This window comes from Sceloporus occidentalis, unplaced genomic scaffold, assembly GCF_023333645.1.
Source record: "Sceloporus occidentalis isolate IW3139 unplaced genomic scaffold, rSceOcc1.0.p SCAF_6, whole genome shotgun sequence".
Lineage (NCBI taxonomy): Eukaryota > Metazoa > Chordata > Lepidosauria > Squamata > Phrynosomatidae > Sceloporus > Sceloporus occidentalis.
This window is the reverse complement of record NW_028316986.1, coordinates 51,962,319-51,987,685: the sequence shown is the minus strand read 5'-3', so window position 1 is coordinate 51,987,685 and position 25,367 is coordinate 51,962,319. Positions and strand designations below refer to the sequence as shown.

General features: G+C 40.9%; 1 protein-coding gene across 2 annotated transcripts in view; it reads right to left on the bottom strand.

Annotated features, from left to right (window-relative positions):
• Positions 1-25,367, bottom strand: part of MDGA1 (MAM domain containing glycosylphosphatidylinositol anchor 1) — a 387,001-nt gene that overhangs the window by 56,264 nt on the left and 305,370 nt on the right. For both annotated transcript variants that reach the window (XM_089529603.1, XM_089529604.1), the window contains exons 11-13: positions 18,467-18,644; positions 12,436-12,459; positions 505-657 (exon numbers count right to left, since the gene is read on the bottom strand). In XM_089529603.1, the coding sequence (XP_089385729.1) occupies positions 505-657; positions 12,436-12,459; positions 18,467-18,644 (355 nt within the window). The remainder of the gene's footprint in view (positions 1-504; positions 658-12,435; positions 12,460-18,466; positions 18,645-25,367) is intronic.

Below are 25,367 nucleotides of genomic sequence, written 5' to 3'. Positions count from 1 at the left end.
CTATGTGTTCCATGAATTAGATTATATTTGGATCACATGTCCACAGCAGCTACATCTTTTTCCCCCTTTTCGTCATGCATACCACATCAGACAATAGGCTTTCTTGTTTTCCTGTCATTCTTACCACCCACCTACAATCCCACTGGATGGCCTCATCTGTGCTCCTATTGGACGGCCTCACCTGCATTCCTATTGGAGGGCCCTCACTTGCACTCCAATTGGACCATCCCACCGGTAACCCTTGCTGGGTTCCCTCCTTTGGAAAATTAAAGTCTCCTCAGGCAGTTTAGCTCACAATGGTTAAAGTTCCCCGCAAGATCTTCCCTCAAGATTAACAGGATTAAAAGAAATCTATACAAAATGGAATAGCTAGTTCAGATTTGAGGTCAGTATGCATTATTTTGCAGGTGTGGATTCAGCCTAAGTCCAACTGCAGTGGAATCAGGATTGCAAAAAGGCAGAATACATAACTTTGGAATGTTGACTGTGAGCAAGCCTTCTTACCTTCTGGTGTCCCGCTGAAGTCCATGGTTGGGCCTGTGTTGGCAGAACGCTTGGGATCATGGGTTAAACTGCTCTGACGAATCCAGTCAAAATTGTCAGTTGTGTCTTGTGTATAGCCACATATCTTCTCATCCTCAAAGTGGCAGGTGTTACCTGTAAGCAAGAAGTGGGGGCTATTCAGTCACTGTTACCAAAATGTCTTTGTCTAGTTGGGACAGATAGGAAAAAACAACCACCTTGTAACAGTCCTTCTTTTGCAACGAGGTGTTAACACTAATTCAAAAGGACAATAAGTATTTCTCATCACAAAATAATGGCCAGGAAGAAGGCACAAAAATTGATGGAATAATCCTTCTTTCTTTCCCTTCTCTTTCTCTCTCATCAATGAATGAATGAATGAGAATGCAAAATCTATATACCTGTGAGAAAGTCCCTGCTAACGCTAGGACACTGTGATTGATACAGTTATTATTGATGTGTCCAATTAAAACAGACAATATGTAGATTTCATTTTAAAATGTTTTTTTAATTTCCCCAGATGACTAATGAAATAAAGACACAAAACACTGCCGCCTGCCATGGACCAATGGGCATATGAGATATATTATCAAACACATATTCATTCTTTGAAGAACCGAAGAGCAGAAGCCTAAATCTATGCATACTGTTTTTTTTTATTTTCTAATTCAGAGGTGAGAGCCAGTGTGATGTTGGACTAGACTCTGGAGACCAGGATTCAAATCCCTGCTAGGCCATGGAAGCCGACTGGATGACTTTGGGCAAGTCATACTCAACCCCAGAGGAAGGCAAAGGCAACCCCCATCCCATCAAATTCTGCCAAGAAAACTCTGTGATATGTTCACCGTAGGGTCCCCATAAGTCAGAAACGAATTGAGGGCACACAACAACAACAACAACAACAACAACAAATTAAGAAGTGAGAGCAACCTGATGCCCTTCAAATGTTTTGTACAGGTCTTGTAAACCCATGCCTATCAGCATGGTATATGAGGGATTATGATAGTTGTAGTCCCAAACATTTGAAGGTTGCCTACTGCTTTGCTGGTTTCATTAGTACTGAAGCTATGAATGAACTCTGTGTGTGTGTGTGTGTGTGTGTGTGTGTGTGTATGTGTATGTGTATGTGTATGTACCTACCTTCAAGGCACCTGCTGATTTATGGCAATCCCTTGAATTTCATAAGATTATTTTAGGCAAGGGATACTCAGTTTTGCTAGTTCTTTCCCCTGAAGTATAGCCTACAGCACCTAGTATTTGTTGCAAGTTTCCCAAGTACAGTCAGCCCTCCGTAGCCATTATTTTTTTATCCGCAGATTCAAGTATCCATGGTTTGAAAATATTTAAAAAATATTTAAATTCCAAAAAGCAAAGCCTCATTTGCCATTTTATCTGAGGAATACTATTTTACTATGCCATTGTATTTAATGGGACTTGAACATCAATGGATTTTGTTATCCACGGGGGGTCCTGGAACCAAAGCCCAGTGGATACCAAGGGTCCACTGTACTAATCCTGCTTAGCTTCCAAGATCAGACATGGTTTGTTGTATTTGTTTAAGGTATTTAGGCAAATGACTGAACTTTAGTAAGTCCAAATATAGACATGTGTGAGAGAATATGTGCATATGCTTTTCTGACTTGACAATAATTTTGGCTCCCTGTGGATACAGTAGCCAAAAGCATAGGAGACACTCATTTGTGTTCTGTCTTGAAGTTATAGGAAAATGCACCCAAATCCTCCCTCTCTGACTTTCTGAGGTCTCTAATAAATTTGTGTGCAAGTGTATACAGGCTACTTCTTGCTATTGATGAACCAGGAAATAATTTAGTATACCTGTGAAAGGATATTCAAAAGGGCTGGATAACAGCTGGATATAAGGGAAGAAGGGGTTACTCTGTATTGTATACTAAAATGGAGATGCATTTGTAGCATCTCATCAAATTCTCTATAAACCTAAAAGGCAAAAAAAGGCCTTGCTCTTTTCCCTGTTTAATAGCCCCAGTCACTACTTTTGGATGTTTAACCTCCTATATTATTTTAATGTTGTTGTTTTGTTATTTTAGTGTCTACAAATTTATACTGTTACTATACTATTTTACTCACTGTTACTATAAACTGACTGTTGAAGTGATATTATATTGTTTTACTGACTATCTGAATAATTTATCTTTAAATATAGTTTTAAAAAACCCATTAGATAAAAAATATTTTAATGCCTGAAAATGGTGGGAATTATAGGGTGGGGTTGTGAATTTCATTAACACTTCCTCCAAATAAATAAGCTTTTCCTAATAATAAAATAATTGGGTGAAAGTCTCACATTACAAATAAGAGTTGGGAGTAATGTGCAAGGATAGTAGCTAATCATGTACGGACTTGCTGAAGGAGGTAAAAGGACATAATGAAACAAGAGGTACAGTCCAAGAAGATTTGTTGTTGTTGTTGTTGTTGTTGTTGTTGTCCCACTGATGTTGAAATTACTAGTCCCTTATTGTTGGTTTGTTGTGTGCTTTCAAGTCATTTTCAACTTATGGCAACCCTGAGGTGAACCTATCAGCAGGTTTCCTTGGCAGGAATTTTTCATAGGTTTGCAATTGCCTTCCTCTGAGGCTGACCCATATGACTTGCCTAAGGTCGCCCAATGGGTGTCATGGCCAAGTAATAATCGATCCCTGGTCTCCAGAGTCATAGTCCAACACTCAAACCATCACACCATGCTAGCTCTTACAATCAAAAAAGTGGACCTCCCTAAATGAATGATAAAAATGTTGAGAGATATCCACAAAAAGACAGGGAACCAATGCCAAGACCTAAAATGGCCTGTAGATGAGGTCAGCTTTCAATTAGTTAAGGCTTAATTTCTCCAGCATGTAATTCTACATGCACTCCTCTGTATAACTAAAGTAGCTTACAATGAAGAGGGACTTGCTCAGTTAAATTAGGGATGGGCAATCCTTTTTTCTGTAGAGGGCCACATTTCCTTGGGTATAATCTCTTGAAGATTATACAGTGGAAGATGGGGCTGAAGCCAATAGTAGAGACAGCTAGATAGCTATTTCTGGTGGTGCAGTGGCTAAATGCCTGTACTGCAGCCACTCACTCAAAACCATAAGGTTGTGAGTTCAATACCAACGAAAGGGCTCAAGCTTGACTCAGGCTTGCATCTTTCTGAGGTCACTAAAACGAGTACCCAGATTGTTGGAGGCAATTAGCTTACAGTTGTAAACTGCTTAGGGAGTGTTTAAGTGCACTGATAAAGAGTGTAGAAATATACTTGCTATTGCTATTTCTCCTCCTGGTATCCCCTTCTATCTTTTTTCTTTTGTCTCCCTCTTGCTCCCCACATAGTGACTACAGATGAAGAAACAGAGTACTCTTGTAGATGCCTGAATTGATAACTTTCAGAGCTTTCCAAGTTAGGTCCACACGCTATCTAAATCTAATTCCAGTGTAGAGTTAAGGAGCAAAGGAGTTAAGAAGTTTGCATGGAAATATATTGAAGAATCAGGTCTTCTACTGAAATGAAAAGAAAGGTCCTGAGGTTACAGCTTGAAGAGGAGGCCTGGATCAGTTTGAAAGTGTGTGTAAAAACCTTTTAGGAGTTTTTCACACACAACAATAAAATGTAATTGGAGCAGGATAATAGTGTCTTTGGTAGGAGATTATCACATGATATTGGCCCTCTTTGTTGTTCTCTTGGTGGCAGACTGTTTGGAAAGCGTTTCTTTACATTAACGCACAAACTCCATTATTGACACCCTTTCCCAACTATTGGAATATTTCACTTTATAGTGTGATAGTTAAATTCTGCTTTAATGCCGATCTTGGATGGTGAAGGGGTGGCCAGTGGACATGGTTTGGGTGCTTTCGACTTAGGTACTCTAGTGATAAGGTGTGAAGGAGTAGGGAAGAGAAGCCAAAACTTTACTCTCTGCACCCCCACCCAGCCCCATTCCAGACCCTGTCTGTCTGTCTCTCTCTTATGCATATACAAAGAAATATGCCACTGGAAATATGTGGCAAAACAGACTAACGGTTTAAGAAAGCATTTATTGCATTAACCCTCAGCATCTTTCTTGCTTTTTCTACCTTCAGACTTCCTTAAGACTACCTTAAAATATAAATGAAATATATAAAATGAACAGTCCTAAGTTTAACAAGAGTCCTCCCCCCCCCCCCCCCGGGAGTCATTTCTGATCAGATTAAGCACTTGCAGGTAGAGCAGATAGATCTATCAGTAGCTGCTTCCTGTTTGCTTTGATCTGTCAAGCATTTAGTCTGTTCTAATGAATCAGATCCCTCTCCCCCAGGGGGAAAATGTCTTTTTAAACTTAGGACTGTTTTAATTTATATTTTGCAGGGGGTGGCATTTGCGTGTCTGTGTATGTGTGTGCCTGTGTGTCAAAAGGAGCATGGTTAATATCTTAGCAGTGTGTGATAGGCTTTCAGTGCAAACTAATACTGTAAACCTAGAAAGTTATGATAAGAAACCCAGCAAATCCAATTGCATAGTGTTTTTAAAAATAACACTATTCTAGTGGGAGAAGAGCCCTTGTGTGCTAAAGTTAAAGTACAGATGTTAACAGGTTTTCTTTCTCTCTGTGTGTGTCTTTTTTTTTTTTTTTTGGCCTTTCCCACTTTTTGCCCTTAGTAATTAAAGAAAACAGGACAGGTGCAAGATTAGCTTTTCTAAAAGAAGAAATTGGCTTGGTTTTAAAACCTTTAGAAAATGTAGATTTTACAGTGTCCTCCCTGTGCTCATCACAAGACACCACTGACTGCTCCTGAAACAGGAGATTACCACAGTTTAGCAACCAGGGCAGAAAGGTTGCCCCTGGTGAAGCTCCAGTGAGTGCCAGGGCATGAAGGTCTCCAAGGAGACTCAGCTGGCTAGAAAGTTCCTATGAATGAACTCAGCAGCCAAAAGAGAGCATGGCCAGCCACTTAACTGCTAATTAACCCTGACTAAGTGCTCTCTATGCGGTCCATTCATTTCTAATTAGCATCCTAATCCAAATTAGCCACCGTTTCTGAGGCTGAGTGGTGGGTACTGCCCAGCATCTGCAATTGGAGGAGAAGAGGGGCATTGACATAGCAGATCTGAGACTTGCAATAACATGTCTCTGTGGTTTATTTGATCTGTTTTGTGTCCAGGTCTGAACAGCAGGAGCCGAGGGGAGATGGCAGCTGCTTAGCTGCTTTTCCAAGGAGTTATATGAATGAGACAGCTGGGCTCTAATCAAGAAACACACAGAGTCCCATGGCAGAGAATGGCATTAAAGGCTGGTGCACAAGGCTTGGTAATTCCAAAGACACCTCTTAAGTACAGCCAGGGTTTTCAGTAATAACATGGCCAACTAGAATCTCATCTGAAGAAACGAGGCCATCATAAGGCAGGAGGCTTCTAAAGGCCAAAATAACAACAACAGCAACAATAACTCTCACAGCATCACAAACCCGGACTTCTATTACAACTTCCAGAATCCTTCCATCATGTATGGTGTGCTGTGAGATTCTGGGAGTTGTAGTCCAAAAAAGTAACTTTTGGGACCTGTTTCAAGGCAGAATTTGATGCCGATTAATTCACTTTTCCCACACCAGTTTCAGCTTTCAGTGACTCACCAAATCCAAATAAAAACAAATGTGAAAATTGAAGTTCAAAACTGTACACAAGAAGAAAACAAAAAAGGCAGTCCTGAAACACTGAGGAAATAAGGTTATGTATCATCAAAGAGCCAGAGTGGTGTAGTGGTTTGAGTGTTGGACTAAGACTTTGAGATCAGAGTTCAAATCCCGGCTCGGCCATGTAAACTGGATGACCTTGGGCAAGTCACATTCTCTCCGTCTCAAGAGGATGGCAATGACAAACCCCTCTGAAGAAATGTGCCAAGAAAATCCTGTGATAGATTTGCCTAAGGGTTGTTGTAAGTTGGAAACAACCTGAAAGCTCACGACAACAAATCACCATAAAAATAATAAAACCATGTTACATTCAACAAAACTTTGACATTGCATGCTTAAAGCATTCATTCATGTCATACATGGATTGAGCTGCATTTGGCATGAATAAAACCTATGCTGTCAAACTGGGCCAGGAACAGAGGATGGAGCACTGAACAGATGATCAGCTCCATCAGCACTCATACCACCCATGTCTAGGAACCTAAACCTGTTTCATGTTTTACTAGTCTGGTGAGGAGGCAGTGGCAGCTGTAATTCAGGCCTACCACAGCCCCTCCACATAATTTAAGCACCACTAAATTTGACAGTATTTGCTGGTAGGTGAAGTGGGCAGAGATGGATGCCAACAACTTAATAATATATCTATAAGCCAGAGCCAGACCTACCTTTAGATCACACCTGATAGAATACTGAAGCCAACATGGCCACTGGACATCAGGGTGTGTGCTGGCCACTATCCATGCTGATTGGGAAAGTCTAATACCTACAAGTTCTTGTGAATTTCAACTAAAGAAAACCCATTATATCAATGGAGATTACATAACCAAGTTACCATTGGTGGGTCTATTCAAGATAGACACAACAGGATCTAGTCCTGGAAAAGTAATTTTTCCAAGCTCTCCTTTGGGTTGACTATTCATATGCCTCACAGTTAGCTACTTCTTTCTGGTTCCCATCATAAGATGTCAGTCTGGAATTAGCTGAACAGAGAAGTTAGTAAATTATAAGTTAAGATGAGGAGAATAATCCTGTTGGATCAGATCTAACACTTTTTAGACCAGCCTTCTCTACCCGCAGTGGCCTTCCAATTACCTATGGAAAGTCCACTAGCATGCACAAAGGCAAGAGCATCCTCTTACTCATGTCACACAGCAACTGGTATGTAGAGGCCTACTGCACCTCGTGCAACCCAAGAATCCCTTCACTTGCCTCTCCTAGGAAAGCATCTATTGAAACATCCACAGGAACAACTAATTAAAAGTTGAAGAAATGAAACTGAGGGTAGAGGATTTAAGGAGGCAGAACATAATCAACAATACCCCAATTTAATCAGAGCATTAGAGTTGGCATTCTAAATGCATTTAAAAGTAAAAAAGAAAAAAGAGGAAAGCACCACTCTGGGAACTTTAATGATCACAAATAATCAAGGAGCCAAACAAACTGTGAATGGGGTCAAATAATTTCTCCAAATTAGATTTAGTTTGGTTCTGGTCAGGCATGTTGCTGTATAATCTCAAAGGGCCTTCCTACTATCAACTCTTCTTTACTCTCTCTGGCCAGAGAATATAGTAGAATTCTAGTGTTCTATCTATGCACACTCTAATAGCATTAAGCATGAATGCCTTATTAGCCAAAGAGAAAATGGATGAAGAAATAATCATAGTAAGTGATTCTCTAAGTCTGTAAATTAATCAACATTATGCTCCTCTGGATCAGGCTGCCATGGCCATTAATCATCTAATCTATATTCCCACCTGGACTTTACTTGAATAACCATGTGTCATGACTTCTCTACCCTTATAAGCTAAGACACACCCCACTCTGCACAATTACCACAAAGAGCAGTTATGGAACATAACATAGGTGGATAGAATAATATATAAAGGTTCTCTGCGTATTAAGGCTTTATGATTACATTTTGTTTAAAAGGCATTAGTCTGTTCCTAACACTGGGATAGACAAAAAGACTGATATATAGCTGCCTTCACATAATAATGCCTAAACAAAGAGGTAGTTGTTCTTATTCCTGCCCTTAGACATCCTATCGCTCTATGGAGAGGCTTTGAGCCCTTGGTTTAAGGCCATGCTTAATTGGGAGTGGTGAGAAAGACAAGGTATAAATTCAATAAAATAAAATAAAAATGTCTGTGCATACTGTGTCTGGTGTGTGTGTGTAATCTCCATCCTAATGTGTCTTGTGTTTCCTTTATGGATCAGTTTGTGGATCATGGTGATCAGCAGACCAATCCAACATAATTATAATGAGAGCATTTATACTAAGAACACGGGCAGTAAATTGCTGGAGAGGGAAACTTTAACACTTGACTCAGGGCTGGCCAGCGTCAGGTTGAAAATCCTCCTTCTTCCTGGAGGTCTGATAAGTCATAAAATTAGGCTGTTCATATGAAAAGAAATGACATTTAAAAAGCAAAAGGGTTAATAGGGGGAAACCTATGGCTTAAGGTCAGCAAAACCAACATATCTTACTGTAAGAGTCTGCCCAAACCCTGTGATCCTCAGGAGAAGCCCTTTATTGAGTTCCACCACCTTCAGAGGTACAGTTGGTGGGTACATGAGATAGGGCCTTTTCCGTAGCTGCCCCTAAGATCTGGAACTCATTCCCTGGGGAGCCTAGAATGGTTCCTTTTTGGCTGTTCTTCCATTGGCAGGTGAGGTTTTCTTTATTATGATAGGCTTTTAGAATTAAACACTTTTAAGAAAAGGGCTTTTTAGAGGGTCTTATATTGTTTTCAATTGTACTATTTTAAACTACTTTAAACTACATGCATTAAGTGCATGTTTTAAATTGTTTTAGTACTGTTAATAGTTTAATTCTATTTTATGTTGACCTTTTAATAGGTTTCAACTATTTTTAAATCATTTTAATTTGCAAGCACCTCAAGCCCCAATCTTGTTAAAACGATGGAATATAAATAAAAAATGATGATACCTCCTAGGTTTTCTCGGAAGTCGATTGATTGATGTTATTATGGTTGCTGCCATTATTATTATACAGTGCAGAATAAAAATCAATACAAAATACAAAAAGGTGCATTACACATGGCGCACCTGCATGGCTGTACTATGCTAAGACTATCTGGATGTGCCAGGTGTCTGAATACTTCCTGCTTGAATTCATCAGGAAAGAAATGTGACAAATACATAGCTGATTGTGAGTGACATTCACATCTGGCAAAAATCCGGTCTGCATTGCAAGCATGGAGAAGCTGCAATGTGTGAATAGATGGGCCCTTGCCAAGTCAATTAAGAAAAAAGAGAATGTCTCCCTTCTCCCACAAAACACATATACTCAAAATGTTCCTCAGAATGAAATACTGTTTGGGTAGCAGCTTCAAGTATGAGGATTTTTGAAAGTTATGTGGAAATTGTTGCAGAGAGAAGGTGTGTGCGCGCACGTGCATGCAAGTGAGCAAATGAATGAAAGAGAGAGAGAGACTCTGTGAATGCATCATGGTGAAACCATCCCCCTGCACTGCATTCAAAAGGAAGATGTTTATGGAACACAGATCATGAAACAAAGCATTTTCTTTATCATTTTCCCATGGTTGTTTCAGTAGAAAAATCAACAGACTATGGTAAAGAGAAATGGATCAGCCTTTGAATAACTGCAGTTGAGAAACTGAAAACACCCAACCCTTTGGCATGGACCACATAGCTTCAGAAGCAGATGAGAAGGTATCAATTTCTGTTCTTGGCATTTTAGTTAAAAAGATCTCAGGCAGCAAAGTTGGCAAAACCCTTTTCCTCAGAAGTTGGTAAGATGTGACTGGTATGGTTAGATAACAAAGAAGAAGGGTCTTTTGGACTACACTTCACAGAATCCTGACTGACTGACTGACTGAGGTATTCTGGGAACTGTAGCCCAAACATTAACACTTCCAAGCGCTTATTGTTAGACTGTATTGGAAAAATTAGAACAACAAACTGATGTACTATGAGGTCTGTAGCACCCTTTCTTTACTCAAAATAGAATATGAGTTGGGTTAGTGTTTGATGTCACACAACATCTTAAAAGTGTGCTCAACATATGTATTTGGGGTAGGCTGATTATTTATGTGCACACTAGAGATGATCCATAAGATACTTTGGACAGCTGAGCAATCTGATCTGCCTAATTGACCATGGCGGTAGAACAATAATTTATAACCAGCAGGAGGAGAAACAGTTTATAGCATCTGAAGGCATATTGGCTGTACATCCTCAAACAAATAACTATGCTGATAGTAATTTTACTCCTTTATCACCCATTAATTCATTGCCTTAAATATTCAAAGCCAACAACTAATGGGTGGCCAGTTCTGTAGCACAAGCTGCTTATCTATTCTCAGTTCTTTAGCCAACCTCACTTTCACTTTCCTAAATAAAGACGTGTTAACTTTATCTGTACTTCATGATCTACGGCTGAGTTTCATAACCTCTTGAAACTATTCCAGATAATCCTGTTCTTGTTAGAGACAACCAGTGCATCTTAAACACCTGGGATCTGGCATTTTAAAGATAATGAGAGCTTATAGTTCAACAAAAGTCAATATGAATATTATGAACAGAGTTGGAAAACTGAACTAGGCCAAGTGTTTTGGATTCTTCTGTTCAGACTAGCCTGTAACACAGGTGGCCTTAAAGGTGTTAGAAAGGCCTGTTACTGATTTTCACTCCCCACTACTCTCCTTTTGCCATACATAGTTTAGACTGTGAGCCTGTAGGCCAGTGATGGACCTGATGCTTTGGAGCCACATAAATCATTCAGTGGGGCTGTGTGCGCATGCACCCTGACAGTGTAACCCACAGCCCTTAATATTTTTTATTTTTTTAAAATTAATTTAGAGAAATGTAAGGTGGGCCATTTTTACCAGATTTTTGGCAGTCTCTTGCATACTTTAACATTGGAAGGAAAATTTTTGGAAGCAGGAAATAAACTACAAGTGACTTTCTTCTAAGATTATTTTAGGTCTTCAAAAACCTAAGCAATCATGTTTAAATGCCAGCTCTAGCTTCTGGGGTGCAATCTGCAACTGTATTACATGAGGTTGAAGAAGTTCTATGTTCCAGTAGTAGACTATATAAGACAATATACAGGAACAGTCTGACCTGATATAAAACAGTTCCTGTCTGTACAGATTCAAGTATTCTACCCTTGGGTCTTCTTCACTACCCTCCTCTTACTGACAGGACAATATAAGCCACTAGATCCTACCTCTAAGCCATGAACAGCTCAGGTACTACCACAATAAAAGTAACTCCTCACTTATGTCATCTCTCACTCATCCCACTGTGATCTCTGCATATTCTTTGGCAGTAACTCCTTGACATGTTGGGATTGGAATCTTGTTGGTTAACCCCAATGACAGTAGACCCACTGTTTAATGGTAAATCAACATGTAGTTAAATCCAATTAAACGAATGGTTCTGACTAGAAAACTGAGAATAGTATTTAGGCATAAATATTTCATTGGGGAGAGCCAGCATGATACAGTGGTTTGAACATTGGATTACGATTCTGGAGATCAGGGTTTGATTCCCAGCTTCAGCATAAAAACCTACTGGGTGACTTTGGGCAAGTTACACTCTCTCAGCCCCAGAGGATGGCAATGGCAAAACCCCTCTGAAGACAGTTGCCAAGAAAACTGTATGAGAGGATCGCTTTAGGGTCCCTATAAATAAAAAATGACTTGGAAGGACACAAGAACAAAAACAACAAAAACAACAGCAATGTTCATAGGGATTCTTAATGCTTGCTACCTATATATGAATCCCCTTTCTTCCATGACCTACCTCAACAGCATCTGTAGGAAATAAGATATACAATTGGCCCTCCGTTTTTGCTGGGGTGCACAGGGTGCATGCCTGGGGGCACCCCCATTGATAATAACAGAGGTCGCTCCTCCGTGAATATTCAAGACCGCGGTCTCAAGTCCGTGAGAAAGGAGGGGTGACTGTATATTTAAAACAATAACAAGTAAGGCATCACAGGATTTGAGATAAGAAGGGGATTAATTTCACTGGGCATTCTTATAACTGCTTTAGCTACATATTTTAGGTGCTTTGAGCATAATTATTCTAACAAACAAACAAACATTTATATTTACATCCTGCTCTTCCTCAGCTGATATCATCTTGATAGTTAATGATATTCTTTGAGTGCAGCAGACAAGACATATTAAATATACAAAGAAGCCTTTAAAGAAAGCATTGGTCAACCATACTTACCTACTGGGTTAGGGTAACTGATTGCTAGGAAAGAAAACAGAAAGAGACATTAAAAAGGTTACTGTTACATTTATATGATTATACCCAAAGACAAAACCAGAAGAAAATGTTTGAATTTTCCCCTATGTATCTGATAAGTGTCCATGTCCCCAGGCACCCTTCAGGGACATAGCCAAGGGGGGGGGGGTCCTTGGGGTCCAGACCCCCCTTCCATTAGATAAAATGAATGGTGTGTGCCACTGTGCCGCCGCACCCAAGCCCCTTTATAATGATGGCACTTAGTCTGGACCCCCCCCACCCTTTCCCCAAATCCTGGCTACGTCCCTGCACCCTCCCTGCCAACCTGTATGGCAATTTGGAGCTGTGGATGCTTCCACATGAGGGCTTTACTCTGCCATTGCATTGCTTCATCCTTAAAAGCTTGCAAAAGGCCTAAAAGGTGAAGTCAATCTGCAGTCCTCTTGATTTTTTCTTATTGTTTTCTTTCCTCTTTTTTTCTTACCTGAGAAAACTCTTTCAAGGAAAAAGATGAAATATATGCATGGTGCCTTTCAATCACAAACTGTCCCTCTGTCTGAAAGCACTCCTAGAGTACATACAGCAGCTCAGATTTGTAAACTGGGGTAGACCAAGACTGGCCACAGTCAATAAATTGTTTTGCTCAGGAATGAAGAATGTAATGTTTATATATCTAATTAATTTATCAAAACTAATGGAAACAAAGCAAACTCAAGAACATGGTGTGGGAGGCAGTGGTTGGGAACAGGAAACAGTAGCTACTGATGCAACATTGTAAAATTAAATCCTACATAAAACAGGAATTGGTAAGCAAGCTAAATCTAACTCTGGTTAAGCTTCCGGTGAGAGGAAAAAACCCATGACAAATGGAGTATTTGAATCCTTAGGGAAACTGAAGCCATTTGTAATCCCACTAAAATTGTGGACTATACAGAAATGCAAAGAGTCGGTGGTTTTATGTCTGATGGCAAGAAATCAAATATTCATGTGCAGTAGGAATGCATTTGATGCTGCTTGGTAACCAAAGTCAAGGCTCACAATATCTCCAATACTCCAAGCAGAACACAGCACACATACTTTCGTTAGTTTGATTAAACTAAATAGTACTGTTTCAGAAACTGGACAATTGTTTTTAAAATAGTTAATTTCAGTTGCAGTTCAAAAATGAAAAAGCTAGAAAAAGTACTTACCATATACTTTTAAAACAAGCCTTCCCTTCTTCATTTCTCAAAAGAATTTGTTAATTCTTAGTTACCTTAGGCACGTTACAAACGTGCTGAAAGTACGTGCTCTGTGCGTACTAGTGTTAGAAAGGGGTGTACTAGGGTTAGAAAGGGGCGTCTATTCTAGACGCCCCTCAACCCTAGTACGCACAGAGCACGTACAAAATGGCGGTGCCCTTCCACACGGGCACCGCCATATTGACGTAGCGGACACACATATTGGCGCCTCGCGACGTCATAAGCGCACCACAATTAGAAGCACCATTTGAGGGCTTCTTTTTTGCGGCGTGGAGGAGCCGCACGGTTTGGATGCTGGGGCTCCTCCATGCCGCAGGTGCCAGCAGACCGCCGATTTCAGGTGGTCTGTAATGCGCCTTAGTATTTTAAAAATCTGAATACTACAACCAGTTGGTCTGGAGTACAAAATGCACTCTCTTCTCATCCATCTCATCACTGCCTTAATAGCTATAACAGAACATAAAGCAGCAAGGTACCTTTGTGATATTCCTCCACTATTTAGGGAGTCTAGGAAATGCAAAAATGTTCAGCATTTAAACAGCTAAAGGCATCTTTGGGAGACAAACAGTGATATGGTTAAATAGTTTTAGTAATGGAAAGTCTTCTCATTTGTGATTCACCTATCATTACCTCTTAGATGTAAACTGATACTGTTATGGATCTTTTGATCTTTCTTCGTCCTGCCCCTTTCTCTCCCACTTCTACTAAAGTGAAATTAGTTTACAGACTCTTTGAGGTTTCCACCCCAGGAGGCTTATGGATATGGATGGGTTCCTTATGGCTCTTGGGGAGTTTCATGATACATTGGCAAGTGATCCCACTGAAGCCTTGGTTGGTCTCTGGAATGGGGAAATTACCAGGTGGTGGACATGATCACTTCTAGGTTTTCCTTACCGTGGAATGGAGCTAAACTAGCTTAAACTTGGATTCGTAAGGAACTGGCATCAATGAAACAAGCAAGATGGAGACTAGAACAACAGTGGCAGAAAATTCAGAATGGGTCCAACTGAAAACAGGCTAAAATCTATGTGAAGCAAGGCAATGTGGGGCAATAAGAGTAGCAAAAAAGGCTTTTCTTGCTAAAGGCTATTGCATCTGCACAGAACCATTCAGCAGAGCTGTTTCAAGTGGTAAAGGATCTGTCACAACCTGGCCGAAAGAAGAATGTAACTGTAAGTCACACAACAGCTCACTGTGAAGAATTTCTCCATCATCTTACAGATAAAATCATTTGGATTTACTCTGACTTAGGCCATATATGTCAAATAGAACATATTCCCTTTGTCCTCTTGGTTGGGAGACCAGATGACATGGCCCAATCCCCAGCTCTGGTGCAAACAGACCTGATGACATTTGTCCCGTTCAGAATCAGAAAAGGGGTTTACCTCCCCTTAAAATGAATTAAAATATCTCATTAATTGCTTTGTAGGAAGATTCAGAATCCTCTGTTCTGATGACAGGTGCCTGTTTGAAACATGTCCTGCTTTGTCATTCGGTATATCTGTCACTGCCACCAGTCATTTGTTCTGAGGTCAGACGAAGGTGCCCAGCCAAGTCATCAAGACTGGATAACTCGTTCTGACTTCAGAGCAAAGTGGCCCATGGCAGTTTTGGATGTGTTGGGTGGCTCAAAGGGGTGCATATGCAATCAGCTGCCTTGTGTCAAAACAGAGGGTCTTTACAATGGGGAAAGATCAGGGCAGCTGTGGGGTCAGGATACTCTAGGCTACCCCATGCCAATACAGATAGGACCCTCGACATCAGAGCCGATATAGTTCCAGTGGATGTAACTGTTCCTCCTGCTTATCTAGTGTTGATGGATACTTTTGAATTTGTGCAGACTGGGGATGTGAAGAGGATCTGTGGAGAGGTGAGAGCCAAAGACCCTTGCTCCTCCTGGCTAATTAAACAGGTCAGAGGACAGAAGTGACTAATGCCTCTTTACAACAAAGCAGGGTTCTAACATGCCTGAAGAAGATTGTGGTAAGACCTGTTCAGAAAAAAAAAAAGAACCTTTGCTGGATCCTTCAGTTCTGTACCACAAGTCTGGGAATAGGGAGCCTATGTTAGATGGAGTTATGCAGCTTCACAGTTTGGGGGTATTCCTAGATTCAGCTCAGAGATTTAGCAGTGACCAGGAATGCTTTTGCACAATTGAAGCTAGTGTGCCAACTGCACTATAAGTCAGACTTCTAGACACACAGCAACAGCAACAAAAAAATTCAGAGATGAGCAACCTGATGCCCTCCAGATGTTTTGTATGGCAATTCTTACAAACCCAAACCAGCATGGCCAATCATCAGGGATTATGGTAGTTGTTGTCCAACACATTTGGATGGGACTACGTTGCCTGGTATATTAGCTCTTTAGTAGTGAAGCTATTAATGAAGTGTGTGTGTGTGCACGCACACATGCCTTCAAGTCATCTGTTGACTTATGGCAACCCCATGGATTTCAAAGGTTTTTATTTAGGCAAGGAATACTCAGAAGTAGTTCTTTCCTCTGAAATATAGCCTACAGGACTTGGTAGTCATTGGAACTCTCCCTTCCAAGTACTCACCAGGGCTGACCCTGCTTAGCTTCCAAGATCAGGCAGGTTCTGGTTGCCATATGCCAGAAATGACTCAAACATACACAGTAACAACCACAACAGATAGAGACTTCTTGAGAAGTTCAATGTTCTCTGCCTAAGAAAGAGAAAGTTAACTTCTCAAAGGGCAGGGACAATGTGGATCTCAAGGGAAGTTACTTTTCTGTCACTAATGAAGTTGAAATTCTATTACCTGTATTTTAATGCCTTTTGTCTCTAGTCCCTGCATGGCCAAGAAGGGGAATGGCCTCTGTCTGCATTGAGATCCCTCCAGATGATCTTAACTGATAACAGAAGCAGCATCTGAGACCAAATGTAGGCCTGTGACTCTAACATTGGTCCAAAACACACTGCGAAAATAATTCAGTTTGAGACCACCTTAATTGCTCTGGCTCAATGCTAGAGAACTGTGGGAACTGTAGTTTTGTGAGACATTTAGCCTTCTCTGCCAAACAGTTCTGGTGCCAGAATAAACTACAATCCCTAGGATTCCCTAGCCAGGTGAGTTAAAGCGGTCTCAAACTGGATTATTTCTGCAATGTGTTTTGGAACATTGTCACTTTTCTTCTGTATGATTTGCCTGATGAAGAAGCCAATGAAGCTTTGAAAGGTTGCATATATATTTTGAGCAAATTAGTTGTCCCAGTAAAAGTATCACTGTTTTGTGGATTTTGCATTTTGTTATAGGTTTGCTCAGTATTAGCATACCATCCTTAGAGAGTACTCTTACAATAAAGTCTGAGAGGCTGTGTAGACTGGCAGGATAAGCCAGCCTGGGTGCGAAGTTGGGGCATAGCGTCCATATGACACATGAACCGGCTCCGCCCCAGGCCAACATGACACCGTGTGCCACACCACACGATGTGCAGCGTCCCAGTGTTCCTCTGGCGCTGTGTCCGCATGACGCAGCACCAAAGGAGTGCTGTAAAGCTGTGGTGCTGTGGCTATTGCACCTTTTGCAGGGTGCAAAAAGGAGCCACTTTTTGTGGTTCCTTTTTGTACCCTGCAAAGGCCAGATCTGGGCCATGGCGTGCAGTTGCCGTGGCCCCAATCTGGCTGTAAAACTAGGGGTAGTCTGCATAGATCCCTGGTTTGTTTCTTTGATCACTGGTGTCTTCACAGCTTAATCAGGATGCTAGCCACTGTATGGACACATTCTCTATCAGTGAATCTGCAACCCTGACTCTGTAAAAATAACTAACCATAAGACAATAGGAGTGAAGTTAAGCTACAGTTGTAATAAATATATGCCTTTGTTTTTGGGGAAATGAATTAATTACAAATAACACATTATTTGCATCTAGTTCCTTCAAAGTTCTCACCTGTCTATTTTCCTTTTATAAATAAAGAATTTATGACTACAAATGCACCAAGGGATGTAATGAATACATATACATACTGCAGATTGATTGCTGTTGCTAAGGAGATGTGGTTGTGAGATTTGTCTGTGGATATGGTTTGGAAACTACACATGCACCAGTGATGTAAGTGTAATAAAGAAATCCAGGTATGATGTATGTTTGGGCTCAAAAACCTTTCTGGAAACTACTAAATGATATTCATGTTTGATGGGTTGGATTCAGAGGGATTCTTATTAGAAGGCAAAGCCTGTTAGACTCTTTTCTCCAGCAACAGTGATAGTACCACTTTAGGAGGTGGAGTTTTCAAGAATCAGGTAGAGGCTGAAAATAGGTTTTAGGATCCTAAAAAAAGAATATTTATTAAAGAAGTCCATCCTTTAGATAGAACAGCCTGATCCTTGTTAAAATATTCTCGAACAATAAAGACAGTAAACATATACTGTATGCTCTGTATATCCTTCTCCAGAAAGAGAGGAAGAGAGCACACAGCAGAGCCTTCCTCCAGAAAGTGAGCGGTGATCAGCCTTTGATTAGTTTCTTTTTTTGATACAACAGAAGGAACGGATATAAACCAGATGATGTAATGTGTCCATAATGCTTTAGGATCAGAGGAAGACAGAGGAAGCAAGCAGGCAAGAAAAGACAGGTCAAGTTCCTAATCTCTTATCTTATTTGTAGTGGACAAGAGAAAAGGGAGACCAAGTGCAGAAGCTTCTGCATCTTCCAACAAGGTTTCCTCTGGTCAATTCCAAGCATGAGGACCATGCTTCAAGAAGACCTTTGGTGACTATATCAGGTAGTGCAGAGAAAGAGACACTTACGTTCTATATAGTGGATGATGCGAGAAGCCATGTCCCCAGTCCCAAAGCGAGTTATGGGCGTCAGCCGAACCTCATAGCTCTGAGGCACCTTCAGGTCAGTCAGAAGATGTTCCTGTAGCATGCCCTTTTCCATCTTCCGCACAGAGACAGATTTGGGGGGCAAATCTCTATGATTCAGCTGCCAAGACATAAATCAGGGCTTAATTAAGCAAAATATATATTTCTGCAATCTTAAGAATGAAGATATATTTTTCTAGTCCAGATGTTTCTTCTAATCTCTTCTTACCAAGCAAGACTCTTAAACACAGTAAAGATTTTAGATACTCTGTATGGTTTTGCATGTGGCATCATGCTGAATCTTAAAATATGAAACATTTTGACCCCTAGAATCTAAAAACAAAAACAAAACAAACAACCAAAATAGAAAGGATGTGTATGTGTGTGCATGTGTGCATTTCCAGCTTTCATATTTAACACATAGAATTGCTAAAAACTTAGACCCAAGGACAGTTATTTGTGAAAGCTCAAGCGGACAGAATATTATAACGTCTATTTGTTGTGGCATGACTATTTCACAAATTATAAGGCAAGATAGCCAGTAACAAGCAACAGTCAGTCAATCCTGACTCTTTGTATAGTATACATGTTTTCACACCCCTGGTTGTAATATTGATACTTTAGATTCTCCAGATCAATCTAACAGAAATATGTGAAGGGCTTGGAAATAGTGCAGGGCCTGGAAACCATGCCCTATGAAGAGAGACTTAGGGAGCTGGGTATATTTAGCCTGGAGAAGAGAAGGTTAAGAAGTGATATGATAGCCCTGTTAAACATTTGAAGAGATGTCATATTGAGGATGGAGCAAGCTTATTTTCTGCTGCTGCAGAGAACAGGAACAATGGATGCAAACTACAGGAAAAGAGATTCCACCTTAACATTAGGAGGAACTTCCTGACATTAAGAGCTGTTCAACAGTGGAACACACTCCCTTGGAGTATGGTGGAGTCTCCTCCTCTGGAGATCTTTAAACAGAGGCTGGATGACCATCTGTCAGAGGTGCTTTGAGTGTGAGTTCCTGCATGGCAGAGGGTTGAACTGGATGGCCCTTACGGTCTCTTCCAACTCTGTGATTCTAACTTAAAACCATCACACCTGGTCCTATCCTCTGGGGCAGCAGTGAACAGGTCTGCCCTCTCTTCTCTGTGATAGCCCTTGAGGTATTTAAAGAGTTAAGTCATAGCACCTCTCATTCTTCTCTTACCAAGCTAAACATGCCTAGCTCCTTCAAACTTTACTTGTATGTAATAATAGTAATTGGCAAGGAGAGTGCAGAATATCCATGAATGAGAGAGTGTGACGTACCCAATGTCACCCTATGGATTTACATGACTGAGCTGGGATCAGGACTCTAGCCTCCCAGTTCACCATAGAAATTCACTGGCTGACCTTGGGCAACTGACATGCTCTCGGCTTCAACTCCAACTCCTAGGTATTCCTTCATGGTAGAAGAGGGGGTGGTTGGATGACCCCATGGAATCCCTTCGAATGCTAGGTTTTATCCATCATGGCAGAATTCCTGCCATGCACCCCACCCTGCCCCTCCTTCTCTTTTGTGAGGGTCACATTCTCTCAGCCTCAAAGGCAGGGCATGACCAACTCACTCTCTCTGTACCTCTCCCATGGTGATGCTAAGGTCATGCAATAATAATAATAATAATAATAATAATTGGCAAGGAGAGTGCACATTCTCTCAGCCTCAGAGGCAGGGCATGACAAACCTCTCTCCAGCTCTCTCAAGGTGATGCTAAGGCAAACCTACTTTTATTTTGCATTTTATTATATATATATATATATATATATATATAGCAAGGAGAGTTCAAAATATCCATGAATAAGAGTGTGTGATGCAATGGTCTTGACCCAGCCACTTTCTCTTTAGCAGATGTTTAACATTTAGAGACTCCAAAAGTAACTATATTCGTGCAACTGAGTTGCATAGTTCCACGATTATGAACTACTATGATTTCTGATTTGAGTGAAACAAGCTGGTGGAACTCCGGGCTCCTTGGGTAACTAGGCTTGCCTTCATGCATCTTCAAGCAGAACACAGTTGTGTCAAAACACAGATTTCTCCTCACCTACTTTCTTTGGTTCTTTTAACCAGAGCCAAAGGGAAACCTCCCTTTGTTGCATCACTGAGATCTAGGACAGAGACAACCTCTCAGGGATTTGGCCAAATAAAAGAGAATAACAGTGTTTCTGGAATCTAGCCAGAATCTATTTTTAATCAGACACAGATTCAAATGATATCTCTACAGCTAAGCCATTCTGTTCATCTGAAGGTCTCTCACCATCTCAGACATGCGAGAACATATTCTATTCACAGGAGCACCCCGCTTCCCAGCATACAAAAGACTAACTGTTTCCTTGAATAAGAGGAGACCTCATAGCAGAACAAGGTGAAATATGGTATCAAAGAAGAAAGGGTATTTTGAAAACACTGAACCAAATGCTTTTCACAGGGAGACAGCTGTCCCAAGGGTAGATTACAGCTGGTACACTCAGCTGTCTCAAGGCCAACCCTTGAGACTAACAGTACAACCCTACCTCATGAAGATGGCGGAGGATCAGCTGTGTCAACAGTAAGCCAGCTGAATCTGCAGCGAATCCAAAATTTCTCATCTTATTGAAACTTGCAATTACTTAGGGACAGTGGCTTTGTCCCTTGTCTGACTATCCTTTCTTTCCCCCTTCTGCTAGAGCAGTTATGTCAGTGAAAGGACAACCCTGTCCCTCTGAGATCACCCAGCAAAAGTAGGGTCTGATGGCTAGTTCTGGCAACCAAAAGCCCATTCAGCTGAAACAAGAGGCTTCTACCTGTTTCTAATGCCTTTCAGAGGGCACATTTTTGAGTTAGGATTGCATAGTAATATAATTTCCATTCCAAACATGGGATGGCTCATGAGGCTGCTGATCCCTCTAGGTTTGCTAAATCTGCAAATGCACAGTATGAACTGCTGAAATAATTGAGATCCTATTTTTGATTAGTTAAGTGAACATTGATTCTGTAAAAGCACAGTCCATGGTCTACTAGGTGAGCAAACTGTTTGTATGAGACACCCATATGGTACATCTATATCCATGCATCTATCCATGGAAGCCACAAGGCACCTAGGTATCATTCCTACATGGCAGGGGGTTGGAGTAAATGGCCCTTGTGGCCTCTTAACATTCTATGATTCTGTGTCCTAAGGAACAGTTCTTAGGGCATTTCCCTATATTACCTGAAGTGTTCTTGGTAGCTTCCTTGAATTAATATATGTTCCCACATGAATAGTTTTAATATAGGACAGAAAATGGAAGGGTACCAATAAAAAACAAGTACATGCTAGCTAATGTTGCTGGGGAGAGCTGATAAACCCAATCATTATTACTTGCTTGAAATTGCTTGAGAATAGTATCCTATTCTCTTGCTTAGAACTGGCACTCTCCTCCCCAGTCTGTCATATTGAGATTGCATGGTTTGTGTCCATGAGATGGAGAGTTTTCAGAATGAGTTTCAACAACACTAGCAAACATGATAGCATTCTATACTAGAAAATAAGTGTCTCTCCTATGAAAGCCCTCATGTGAATTATTTTCCTATCTCATACCTCTTTTTTTTTATTTCTACAGACTATTTATGAAATGAGAAGCATAATTCTGTTACATAGCCAAACAATATAAAAGAGTAAAAAGATACAGGTAAAAGAGGCCAGCTTAGATGTCAAATAGCAGCCAAGACACATCAGCATTGCTTGGACAATCATATCTCAGTTGAATAAACTAAGAAGTCCTATCACTCCTTCCTTCACAGCAAACAAACCAGGAAGTTTTCAACTTTGTATAGTTTCCCAGACCATCTAAACTGGAAAACAATAGTTAGTAGTTTTTGAAACAGACCAGAAAATGGCTTAATATCCTGTCTTGTTTCAAAACTTTTAACTATTGTTTCCCAGTTCAGACAAAAATCCAACTGAATACTGATTTCACAACCACTGCTAACTGAAAAGACCTCCAAGAAAGCCCAGATCCCCAAAAACCTGCATAGGATAAATTTTAAAAACATTTTATTCATCCATTCATAAAATTACCTTTGAATTGTCTTGTGGCCCCCAAGGTGGCTTACAGTTTTAAACAGCTTTGGAGTCCCATTAATGGGACAAAGGTGAGATATCAAATATTGAATAAATTCATGAAAACCTTAAACAATTTACAAAACCTAAAACATCACAAACAGCAAAACTGAGAGCAGGAGAAAAACAGTCTTAAAGAAAGAGAAGAGCTAATACATTTCAAATAAAAAGCCAAGCAGAATAACTACAACAAAATTGTAACAGCCTGACTAAAATGAAACAAAGAGAGGGGTCAGTTTAATCTCAGCAAAAAGTTATACAATCAGGATACCGCTACAAAGAAGGTCTTGTTTGCACAGGCCAAAAGGTCTGTTTCTCCCGACCCCATTCTGGTGTTGTCCTGTTTGGATGATGCATGCCCAAACTCCAGTTCTGGTATGAGCAGTCTGGATGATGTCTGGCACGTTCTGCACCAGAACTGGGGTAAAATGACCTTAAAATGACATTTCAAAAGGGCAAGGCAGCTGTGGGGCCAGGATACTCTGGGCTGCCCCCAGAGCATGCATACAGGATAGGACCATCACCTAACCTCTGTTGGTCATGGAGCATACTGAAGGCCCTCCCATATTTCAAGAGGCAGTCTTTCAACTATGCTGGCCTCAAGACATTTAGGACTTTATAGGTGAGGACCAACATCTAGAATTTTGCCCAGAAACAAATTGCCAGCACAGACTGGTGCATTACCATAAACAAAGCATGCAGCACAAAGCAATCTAGCCACCACATTTTGCAGTAGCCTTCTTTCTGCTTTCTGAACACTTTTTCAAAGAGTGGTCCCATGTAAAATGTGTTGCAGTAATCAAAGTGGGAGGTGATTGTGCCATTCCTCACTCAGAAGGCAAATAATGACTCCTAAGTACCAGAAGCTGGATGCCAGACAGAGAGACAACCAGTGACCAGAGATCAGAGGATTAACAAGAAATTATCTGTTTGATAATTAAAGAGGAGGAAGCGAAGGAGAAAAGGGGATGGGAGATCATTCCCAGGGGGTTTTTAGGCTGCCATTTCACCCACAAGGACTCACATATGTTTTCCATCCAGCAAGCCATTGCTAACACATTAAGGCTGAAATTTGGCTCCAGCTATCAGACCTCTAAACATGTTTCTCTCTTATGATTGATGGTAGTAGCTCTGCACTGAAACAATAGCTCATGTCTCAATTTGGGAGATTTTTCTTCATACAGCCCCCCTGACACCACCTCCTATCTTGCTCCGTCATTATGTGTTTTGTGCTGCTGTCCCTCAATTGAAACAGTCTTTCTCTTCCTATCACACCATCCCAGCACTGTGGTCCAATATTAGTCTGGTACAGTTAATAAAACACACACAGGCACCAACAGCGGGGGGAAATGCAGGCTGCCTTATTAGAGATTCTGAATCCTCAGTGGAGGAGCTCGTGCAGGACCCAGCAATGAGCTCATTCATCACTGGGTGCAGTTAGCTGCCAGCAGGGCTAGAGCAGAAGCACGGCGTAGCTCTCTGTCTCATCTCTTTGCCTTCACCTCCTTCCATTTCCTATAATGAGAACAAGGGGTGAAGCGGGCGGGGAGCCAGGCCATTTCCCACATCCACAAACATCTTGCTGCAGGCATCACAGGTGCAGCCCTGGCCTGGGAAAGGGAGAAATCAGGAAATCGAAAACTCTGATACATCCATTCAAGCTTACGGCTGTGCTTCCTAAAACTGATTGCTCTTCCTCCTTCTCAACCATCTTTGGAAAACAACATTATATAAGTAATATGAGAATCCTGAACATCTCATGTAATGACTCAAGATCTGCTCAGGTGTTATGACACAACACAGCAAATGGACATGATGTGAGTAAGGATAGGTCCATATATATCAGCCTTTCTTAAAGATCCCCTAACATCTCCATACTGAGCAAACAAGGGGGATTCAGCTCAAGTTAATTCTACTTGCATTTCCTTGAATGTATGTAGAACCCATCTGTAGACCTTAGCCACACATCACAGGGAAACTGGAGGTGGCATTTCTGGACCTAGCCCCTCTTCTCTTGTTCATGATTCTTATTCAAAAATAGCACCTCAATGGGATGTTAGGCTTCAATCCTATATGGATTTGATAGTTCATGTCCTGTTTTGTCCTAGTAGCTAGTGAGCCAACAAAGTGTAGCAATCTGAGTGCTGGACCAGCAATCTGGGAGACCCAGGTTCAAATCCCACCTCAGCCATGGAAATCCACTGGATGACCTTGGGCAAGTCAAATTCTCTCAGCCTAAGAGGAAGGTAATGCAAAAACTTCCTCAAATGTCCCCTAACTTTCCCCAAACTACTGTGTGCAATTTTATTAGAGATTATCACACAGGGTAAAAGAGGGATGCTCCAATCCTTACTCCATCCTTAAGGTGTCTTTAAGGCATGATTGCATGAAGATTATCATATAAAGTCTATCCTTATCCCATCCTTTTGCTGTTCTTATTGTGCTATAAGATTATCAGACGACGTTGCATTCATCCTGTCCTTCTCCTGTCATTGAAGTGGCATGGTCACTGTCTATTAACGGAAATTCCCATTAGTACAATTATGGGGCCACCGATAGGAGAAAGACGGGATAAGTACAATGCAATAAGGACAGGGTAAGGATGGGAGTGATCCCTCCTTTACCCCATGTGATAATCTCCACTGACTTTGTCTTTTTAGTGGATATGCTTTAACTGGTAGGATATAAATAAATAAACAACAATCACAACAAGCAAAGGGGGCATT